Source organism: Bison bison, unplaced genomic scaffold (genome assembly GCF_000754665.1).
Source record: "Bison bison bison isolate TAMUID 2011002044 unplaced genomic scaffold, Bison_UMD1.0 scf7180017864270, whole genome shotgun sequence".
NCBI classification, from domain to species: domain Eukaryota; kingdom Metazoa; phylum Chordata; class Mammalia; order Artiodactyla; family Bovidae; genus Bison; species Bison bison.
In genome coordinates this window covers 7303439-7313236 of record NW_011494842.1, presented here as the reverse complement: position 1 = coordinate 7313236, position 9798 = coordinate 7303439, and the positions used below count along the sequence as shown (strand labels likewise).

General features: G+C 55.4%; 2 protein-coding genes across 2 annotated transcripts in view; one reads left to right on the top strand and one right to left on the bottom strand.

The window, feature by feature from the left end:
• The window catches only part of TCP11 (t-complex 11, testis-specific), a 161242-nt gene that overhangs the window by 18591 nt on the left and 132853 nt on the right, over nucleotides 1-9798 (top strand). The gene's annotated exons all lie outside the window — the stretch shown is intronic.
• SCUBE3 (signal peptide, CUB domain, EGF-like 3) overlaps nucleotides 1-9798 on the bottom strand; it is a 37331-nt gene that overhangs the window by 9026 nt on the left and 18507 nt on the right. Inside the window, exons 7-16 of the mRNA XM_010848636.1 lie at nucleotides 5518-5634; nucleotides 3683-3805; nucleotides 3079-3195; nucleotides 2471-2596; nucleotides 2070-2186; nucleotides 1825-1929; nucleotides 1419-1535; nucleotides 944-1102; nucleotides 486-701; nucleotides 1-147 (exon numbers count right to left, since the gene is read on the bottom strand). Coding sequence (XP_010846938.1) covers nucleotides 1-147; nucleotides 486-701; nucleotides 944-1102; nucleotides 1419-1535; nucleotides 1825-1929; nucleotides 2070-2186; nucleotides 2471-2596; nucleotides 3079-3195; nucleotides 3683-3805; nucleotides 5518-5634 — 1344 coding nt within the window. The remainder of the gene's footprint in view (nucleotides 148-485; nucleotides 702-943; nucleotides 1103-1418; nucleotides 1536-1824; nucleotides 1930-2069; nucleotides 2187-2470; nucleotides 2597-3078; nucleotides 3196-3682; nucleotides 3806-5517; nucleotides 5635-9798) is intronic.

Sequence of the window (9798 nt, the reverse complement as noted above, 5' to 3'; positions counted from 1 at the left end):
CGTTGGTGGCTCCAAGAGGCCCGTGGGCATCACTCCCAGGGCAAAGGTCGCAGGAAAGCTGCCCTTCTCTCTCCTGGAAGGTGCCCGCTGGGCATGGCACACACTGCTCCGTCTGGCCGTGGTAATACGTTCCCTGCGGGCAGCTGACTGAGGGAGAGTCGGCCGCGCTAGCCACCCACCCCCACCTATTTCCCACCACCCGGGTCTGGGGCTCCCCTTCCCTCTCCCCCAGATTCAAGGAGAACCTCTTGGTCTGGGATCAGACAGAATCCTGCTGGGGAGGCTCAGGGGCCAAAGCCATGTGCAGGAGGGTTGGTAGCTCCACATGATGGCCCTCTAGATCTCAGTCTGGGACCAAGGAGGGGAAGATGATGGGCAGAAGGGTCTTGGCTGCCTCACACCTTGAGAGATGTAAAGTGTCCTGCTCTGAACCAGACCCAAGCTGAGCCTTCCCTACTCCCCTGCTCCCCAGCAAGCTCCCTTACCACACTTGGCCCCAGAGCGGTGCTGCCCAGGCCTACAGGCCTCCACTGGTTCAACTCGCTCCCCAGCTACTGGGCCTGGCTTGTGGGCCAACTCATAATCGAGGCCTGCCAGGCGCAGTAGGAAGCGGTCCTGGTTGATGGACTTTCTAAGCATCTTCAGGGATCCTTTTAGCCGCCGTTCCATCCGCTGTCGGAGGCAGGGCAGCCCACAGCCAGCTGGTGATGGATGGTGTTATGAGTTGGAGAAGAAAGAGAAAGAGTGGTTGTGAGCAGGAGGGCGAGACAGCAAAGCGAGGAGCTAGGAGGGGCTTGGGGAGAGGGACCGGTCCTTGACTTAGCTTTAGGCAGGCTCTGCCCTTTGACAGGCTCTGCCCTTTCCCTTTGCTGCCGAGACCTGCTGTTTGCCCACCTTTGCCCTCCCCTTTCCATCCTCCTCCCAACGGTGTCCCCAGTCCCACCTGTGGTCTCTTCGGCCCTGACTTCTGCCTCCAGTTCCAGAGTGAGCCGAGTGACTTCCTTGCCTGGAGGGGTCCGGGCCCGCCGGCCCTTGCCCTTCCGAGAGGAGTCACATTTGAGGTGGATGAAGGTGACCTGGCAGTCAGAGCAGGGGGCGCCACCTAGGGAAGAGGCCTAGTCAACCTCAGGGGTACCCCCTGGAGACAGTGTTCTCACTCCTGGCTTTCATTTTTCCATCCCAACCCAGACAGATCTGACCAGATCTTTGACTGTCCTTTTAGTCTAGGATAGTTATTAGTTTGTGGGGAACATCCTAGGACTTCCTTGGACCCTACGCCTGCAACCACTTCTTCCCCTGCTCTGTCCAGAATTCAGGGTGTCAGCGGGTTTTTGGAGCTCTCACTAAGCTGAGGAGTTGAGGGGTGGGAAGGGTTTGGTGGCCAGATAACCCACTGGAGTAGGGTCCCCAGTCCAGACCTGGCCCCGTGATTCTACTGGTCTCTTCCGTTTTGCCTTTGTTTCGCAGGTGCAAATGGCACTTGGCGTCTTTGATCTTGAAGGAAGCCCGCTGTTTAACCGTCAGCACTGCAGCCTCTAGAGGGATGGCAGAAGCTCAGCACAGCCTGGGGGCCCCGTGAGGGTGGGGGCAGCTATAGAGGGTATTGGGAAGCTGGGGCCGGGGTCTTGGCTGGAGGAGAGGGGTTACTAAAGCCAAGAGCATCAGATGTCAAGGGCAGAGGGAGCAAGGCAGCAGGGCTAGACAAATACAGAGTACAGAAGGGGATCCAGGAAAAAGTGAGGCCAGGAGGATTAATAAGGAAGGGAAACTGGGGTTAATAAGCCAGAGAATAGCTTGAGACAAGGCATCTGGGCTGGTGCTCACCATGGCAGTGGTTGGAGTTCGTGCTGTTCCCGGCATGGCTAGCTCGGGCTGGAGCAGCCCTGGGGCTGGGGATGCCACAGCTCACGGTGAAGCCATTCTCAGACTCTGAGAGAAGGGGGCTGTCACCACTCTGACCTGCCCCCTGCCCCTCACTGGCTGACGGAACCCAAGGGGAGCAGAGGAGCTGCCTAAACAGCCAGTCTTCCTCCCTGCCAGCCAGCCCTCCAGCAACCTCCTCTATGTACCTGGCAAAAACCGGGCCCGGGATGGGCAGGTCAGGGCACAGGTGTCCTTCTTCCCAGACCGGTTGCAGCTGAGCATGGCTTTTGAGGCACCAGGACTACTCTGACACTTCACTGGCTCTAGGAAGGGGAGAGAAGCCTGAGGAAGAGAGGCTCTTCCTCTCCTACCCGCTCTAGCCTGTCAGTCAGGTGTGTAATTGGAGGAAGAGAATGAGCTACATGAAGAATTGCAGTTGTACATGGAAATGGACGAAGGAGTTATTTACCAGGAACTCCATGTCTCAAACGGCTACATTCTCTATCCCCTAATCCTTCATACCCTAACTCCACGATTTCCAGGACCCCAGCGACCCCCTTCCCTGAAATTGCAGTGCAAGCTTCCGCCAGCAGAGGGCGCCGCCCACCTGTGCAGTCTTTCCCGTTCCAGTGCAGCCGGCCCTGGCCTGCGGGGCAGGTACACTGGTAGCTGCCAGGAGTGTTGACGCAGCCAAAGCGGCAGCCTCCCCGGTTGATGCTGCACTCATCCACATCTGGGGGAAGGAGGCGGGAGACACAGACAAACAATGGGGGGAGCAGGAGCCAGGACGTGGGCAGTGAGTGGGGGGCCTTTCGTTAGAGTTCCAGGTAGCCTAAGATGATTCCCAGTCTGAGAAGAGTTCAAACCTAAGACCTTCTTCCCTGGTCTCTGTTCTCATCCAAAGAAGGATTAAGAAGGGGCCAAGCTAACAAAGTTTTTAAAGCTTCCCATGCCTACCTAGCAGAGGAGTTGTGATCTGGGGGCTGAGGATGGGAGTCAAGGGACAGTGATGGGGATGGGAGATAGAAATTTTGGAAACAGGATGCTGTTCCCTGATACCCCAGTGTCTCCACTGTCTTCACTTCTCCCATTTCCTCATGATGGATGTAGGCATGGCACATGCACCTGGGGACCGCCACAGACGCAAGCCACCTCGGGTGTGTTCAGCTGAAAGGCGAGGAGGTGAGGGGCTGAGGGTCAAAGGTGCCAGCTTACCCCCACAGTGGGTGACGCCATACAGGAGGTAGCCATGACGGCAGAGGCACTGGAAGCTCCCTGGCGTGTTCACACAGATGTGGTCACAGGTCCGATCAAAGGAACACTCATCTATATCTGGAAGAGCAAGGTTTCAAGCCACTGCATCTGTCTTGGGGCCACTTGACCCTGTGATTCCTACTCAGGTGAAGGGCCCCAGGGAGGGGCCTTGGCTCTCTTCCTCAAACTGAAGAGTTCCTACCTCTGGCCCAGCCCTAAGATCAGTGACTCAGCAATGCCTACCCACTCCCCTAGGCCCCTCCACTTGGAGCCTTTGAAGTCAGGAACTTTGAGATCTGTGCCTGTGGATTAGGGCCACCATGTGTGGTTAGGCTGGTCGGATCCTGCCAAGGATGTGAACTGGGGTGAAATCCACTCTCCCTCCTTGTCGAGCCACGTGCCCCAGAAGGGCTGGTTTGCCAAGAGGAAGGAGCATGTTTGCTAGGTCACAGCATGACACTGCCTGTGGAGTCTCCCCTCTCAGACTCTGGCCCTCTGGCCTCTTTGAAGCTCTCCTACTCTAGAAACTCTCCAGAGGCTTCTCCCTTGGCCCAGGTCTGCTCACCCTGGCAGTTCCTCTCGTTGATGAGAAGCTTATAGCCCTTCTTGCAGCTGCATTCGAAGCTGCCCACTGTGTTGCGGCAAATGTGGTCACAGCCCCCGTTGTTCAAGCGGCACTCATCTATGTCTGGGGAAGCAGGACAAAACAGAACCAAAGGTAATACTGAAGACTAGGGACAAATGAGGAGACAAGACCCTCCCTCCCTCACAGAGATGGGAACATCAAGGAGAGCCCTGGGTCTGCCTCTGCTGACTCTTTTTTTTTCTCTCCCATCTCTGTTTCTTCCCTCTTCAGGATATCTGTGGCCATTAGTTAACACCTTGTTTCTTGGGTCTGAGTCCTCTTAAAACAGGAGAGATGGGAACCAGTGTCAGACCCTCAGGGAGTGGCCTAGAAGTAGGTGGGCATCTGACCTACAGGGCTAGTCTCTGCCCCTCATTCTGCCACTGATGGCCCCTCTCCAAAAACGCTGGTAGACAGGATTTATCCCTTTCCTGTCTGTCGTAAGAGCCTTCGGGGGTGGGGGCGGCAAAGAAGTGGAGACCCAAAGGGGTAGCGCATCAGAGAGGAGGAGCTGGAAGAGAGGCCAGGCGGGAGGACCTCCAGGAAAGCCAGTGAGGCAGGGGAGCTGCTGGGGGAGGGTGGGGGCCAGGCAGGGGGCTGGACTGGGGAGGTCTGGAGAGACTCAGGCCCAAGGCAGCTTTCAGCACTGGGAAGGGAAGGGAAGGAGGGGGCGCGTGAGTGGCTTCCTTCCTGAGGTCAAGTTCCCCAAGCTGGTGGCAGACAGGACCCAGGCTACTCACCCTGACTTGGGGGAAGGGGCAGAGAGGGCAGTCTTGCACTTTACTCTCAGCATACCTGTCAGCAGTCCTTCCTAGCAGCAAACTTCTCAACTCTGGCTGTCTGACCTGCTGCCCCAGCCACAAACACCCCCGCCCCAGCCCGGCCCCAACCTCCTCCCTGGTCTGTTTGCCAGCTGCTGGGCCGAGAGGCACAAAGAGCACACCCGGCCTTGCTCCAGTCCCTCCACCTTGTGACCGAGGGACACAGACCTGATGAATCGTATTTTCAGTAGGGCCACCCTCCCGTTTTCCTCCCCTGTTGTGCCTTTCCCCTAAAGCGGGCTCATCAAAAGGAAAGGGAAACAGAATGGACAGTGTGGGAAATTCTATCATAATAGTAGCTAACACATTGTTACCGTTTGCCAGGCACTGTCCTAAGACTTTACATATAGTTGATGGTTGAAAGGTAACTCGTTTAATCCTTGTAGCATTTCTGTGAGGCACTGAACCTTTACTGTGGTGAAACTGAGGCACAGAGATACTAAAGAGCTAGCCCAGGATCTCAGAGCTAATAAGAGGCCGAGCTGGAATCTGGAGCCAGGGAGCCAGGCTCTAGTGTCAGTGCTCCTACCTGCTCCCCTAATCTCCCTCTGATCAGGAGAGCCTTTCCACGGGGAAGGTCTGGGGACTGTGGGCTAAGAAGGAACACACTTGTCACCTTGTGCATACATAATCAGGGCGCAAACACCCTTCTAGACTCAGGAACAAACGTGAACAGCATGTTCATTAACCAAGAGGGTTAGGGACCTGCAGGGAGAAGAGGAACAAGAGGAAGGAAAACAAAGCGGGGCAGGGGCACTAAGGAACTGGCTGGACTTTGGTGCCCCTTGGACTGAGATGGGGAAGGCGGACAGGAGACAAGCCTTCGTCACAGCCTCAGTTCTTTAGAGTCAGGATAACTTGCGGGGGTTGAGGAGGTCCCACAATGAGGTACCCTGTCTCTGGTCGCAGTCTTAGCTCCTTATCTTTACACTCCTGTCCTCTGAAAACCCTTACCTTTGCAGGTCTTCCTGTCTGGCTGCAGCATGAAGCCCACAGGGCAGCTGCAGTGGACGCCCGTCGCTGCATCGTGGCACTTGCTGTCGCAGCCCCCGTTGTTGACAGCACAGGTCTCTGTTTAGGAGGGAGGTGGGGGATGGTCACCTGGCTATCGGCATGGAGGAGTCCCAGAGCAGAGGGCAGAGGAGGGGCGCAGAGGCCCAAGAGGAGGCCCCGGCTGCCTCCCTGTGCTGCGGAAGGAGCATCAAGTGGAGGCTCCCAGCCCCCTTCCTCCCTTCGCTCCCAGCCCCCAGCCCCTCACAAGTGCAGCCAAGCAGTCCACTTCCCTGCCCCCTACTTGATTGAAACAAGGTGGACAGCGGTGAGGCAGGTACAAGCCAGAGCTGTCAGGCAGGAATGTGCTGAGGGCGGAGGAGGCGGAGAGGGGAGGGTGCGGGGAGGGAAAGCTACGTAAGGGTGGTGCTCACTGCCAGGGAACAGGAAGGGGCTACAGGAGTTTCCTCCTCTTTCCCCCCACTGTCTCGTTGGTGGGTGGGGTCACGGTGGGACAGTCTTGAGGAGAGTGAGCCTGGTGATTCCTAAGACAGCTGAGAGATGACCATCAATTCATCTTCCCCTTCCTCTCTGCTCAGCTAGCTTAAGAAAGATCCCAGAGGAGACAGCTCCTACTCCATCATTCCCCAGCCCCTTCCTGGCTACCTCCAACTCCTCCTGAGTCCTCTTAGTTCCAGATAGAGATAAGCTGGCTGTTGTTATTTTACTTTCCTAATGGGGAGATACTGTCTAGGCAAGGGGAAGGGGCAAAAGGAGAAGAAGCCAGAGGGGAAGGAAGGACATAAGAAAGTAAGTGAGAGAGTTAGAGAAGCTCAGAGCCTCTCTTCTGTTGCTCCCCTCTTGACTGAAGCTTTCCCTTTGCTGAGAGGTTAGAGTTGGGGGGAATATAGATGGGCCACACTTCCTATTTTCTGAATTCAGAGCAGGAGAAAAATAGGTTTAAACTACAGCTCAGGAGAGTGAGATGAGCCCAGGAAAAAAACAAAACAAAACATCAGCTCAAAAAGTGCAAGGCCCTGACACAGGGGCTGTGAGGGAGGTGTGGGCCATCCTTGGGGGTGGGGGGTGGCGCGGGCTTAGAATTCTCCCATTAGAGAGATAAGAGGCTTCTGCTGTGGAAGAGAGAAGAGAGGATCTCAGAATCAAGAGAACTGAGTGAGAAAAGCACTGGAGAGCGTTGTCATTTCGAATCTCTGACTCCTGAAACTCAGGCCCAACCCACGTCACTGAGAAGAGCAAAGCAAGGGCTCAGAAAAAGCCCACCTCTATCCCCGGTGGTAGATGCCCTGGTCCCAGTGGGATCTCCTGTGTGCCACTCCCACCTCAGTCTCCTTAGGTTTCCAAGACCATGGGAGGAACCTGGGAGGGAACCCTGACTTCAGGTTCCAAGCCCAGCCACCCCTACAAGAGTGTTCTTAGCATTAAAGCCCTCTAAGCCCTGGAGCAGGGAGAGGGGAACAGAGATCCTGTACCAAGTCGAGTCAATTCTGGGGGGTCCCCGGTGGGGAGCAGATCATCCCAGGCTGGACAGGAAGCTGGGCAAACCTGCCCGCCACCCCAGGGTAGAGCTCTCCAGAGTGGCCTCTCTGGCTGCCTCAAACTTTTGTTCCTCAGGTTGTGCATTAAAATCATGGTTTAATCTGTGCTTGTTTTGTGTCAGGCACTTAGCAGACGCTCCAGTGCGCTATCTCCATCATCGCAGGAACACTAAGAGAGGACTCTCATTCTCCCTCTTTTATAGACGAGTAAGCTGAGGACCAGAGAGGAAAGGAGCTTGCTTAAGGAGGCACACTTAGAAGGTGGCAGAGCCAGGACTCAAGCTCTGTCTGAACTCAAATGTCGTGCACTGAACCGTTATGGTGGGAGAGAAGGACGAGAGGTGCTGGGCCTGTGAGCTAACACGGGTAAGAACCCAAGAAAGAGATCCTAAGGAGAGGATGGCGCCTAACGCTACCCCACCCTGATCTCGGGTGGCACTGTGGGCATGCTGGCTACGTGGAGCTGGCGCAGTCTTCTTGTGTAGAAGGAGGGTGGGGGCAGAGAGTTGGGAAGTGGGGAGGTGTTAGAAGCTGGGTGAGGAAGAAGGTGGGACAAAGGAACGTGAGAGGAAGGAGAGGAGAATGGCCGTATCACAGAAAGGAAACCAACACGAAGGCTTCTGGGCCAGCTCTTGGGGACCCAGGTTGCTGTCACTCGATGGGCCCAGCGCTCAGGCTGCCGGGGAGCCCAGTCAGGCTGGGCCCAATGGGCATGCGGTTAGTGGGAGCCCCAGCGGGTTAGCCCTTCCCCTAGCAAGCCAGTGAGAGCAAGCGGAGAGAGCAGACATATTTACCATTAGAAACGGCCTGAGGGGGGACGTGCTGCTCTAGCCGCCTTTCCCCTGTTTGACATTGTAAAAAAGCTGTTTAGATGCTGGGCAGAGCTACTGTGGCCCTCTGCGCCCCAACCCCCTCCCACCCTCCTCCTCCGCCCTGCAGGCCCAAACCACTGGCCCCGAATGATGAGCTCTGAGACTCCTACACTTCATTCCCCAGCCTCGCCCTGCCTGGTACCCTCAAAGAAGCCAGGCTCCCACCAAGCAACTGGTGGGAAACGGAGTCTCAGGGAGGGGCAGTCATGGTCCCAGTACTACACAGCATGCCAGAAGCAGAGCTGGGATGCAACCTCAAGTCTTACAAGCTGCCGAATCCCAAATCCCAGAGGGCGCCCACCCTTACTGCTAAACTACTGCCCTCTCAGTCTCCCCACTAAATCTGAACGTCCTGATGGCCTCAAATGATGGCATTTCCTCCTACCAGGGCTGGGGAGAAAAATAAGATACAGGTCAAGGTAAAATAAGTTCTTCTGGAGAAGAGGGAGAGGAACTTGAAAAAGACATAGAACCTTAGAACAGCCTTATTTGCTCTCTTCTGCCTCACTTGGCCATGGCCCAGAGGGTGGATGGGTCTTGCATTATAGCAGAGCTCAAGCTTAATGGGAGTATGTTCAAAGCAGCCATGCCCGGGACTATCTAAACAGAGAGAACATCAGAGAGGGACCGGCCTCCCATCCACGGCCCCGTCGTGACACATGCAGCTTTTTTGGGGGGCTGCATGCAGTTTCTTCTGGGAGTCTCTAAGGGTGTGTAAGCGCGTCCAGAGCATCGCAGGAGGTTTGAAAGCAGAAGAATTAGACTTAGGAGGGAAAAAATGAATGGAGCTGGAACAAACCAGCCTCAAGAAGGCAACATGAGGACCCGAAAATGTTCCAAGATTTAAGAGAGTTAGTTTAGAGGGAAACATGTAGCAAGAGAGAGTTTAAGGAACTTTGGAACTGTGTGTGCAAGTCTCTGGAGCAGGTACCTGAGGGAGGCTTTGAAGAGCCCCACCTGCTCAGTCCTTGTGTCTGGGGGAAAGGAGTGCTCTCTGCAGAGACAGAGGGGTTTCTAGAGTGAGTTGGAAGACAGTCTGGTTCTGAAACAGAATGTCTTGTCTCTGATAAACACACCAAATGACTGTGTTCACACCTTCCCATCCCTAGCATGTTGCAGCCCATGAGATGAATGGCCATTCAAAAACACCCATGCCCACAGGACAAGCTTGCCTCTGCCCGGCCCAAGACACAGCCTTTCCCCTGCCCAGACTCTCTACTTTAATTTCCACTTTGCCAAGGGGACACCTTGTCCCATCATCTTTCTCAGCATTCTGTAAGCACATAGTAATTGGCCTTCACACACACACACACACAAACCCCTGCAGATTTAGGGAATTAGGAATCAAAGAACTGAACTCATCTGTGGACCTAAAGATATGTGAGGTAAGGCCTAGGAATTCAGGAAAAGGGGTCCAGGTATTAAGAAGACCAAGTCAGGGTGAGAGGGTGGGATTCTAGAGTTGGGGAAGAAATGGGAGGACCCCAGGCCGAGCTCCACTGGAATATGGAGGAGAGAGGAGAACATGGGGGCCTAGCGGGGAGGACTGGAAAGGAGATTTGTAGGAGGAGAGCAAGGAGAGACAGAAGAAAGAGGAAGATACTGGAGCCAGGCAACCCCATTCATCTTGTCCCAGGAAAGGGCACTCTGTCCCACCCTTGAGTGTGGATGGTGGGCTGTGACAGCTCGCATCTCACCACACTACACAACTAGGGCCTCTGGTCAGGCTTAATTCACCGACTGCCCCACCTTTTCTCCCCCTTCTCAAGCACAGCCTGGGGTCAGCAAGCACCTCAGCTGATAGTTCCCAACCT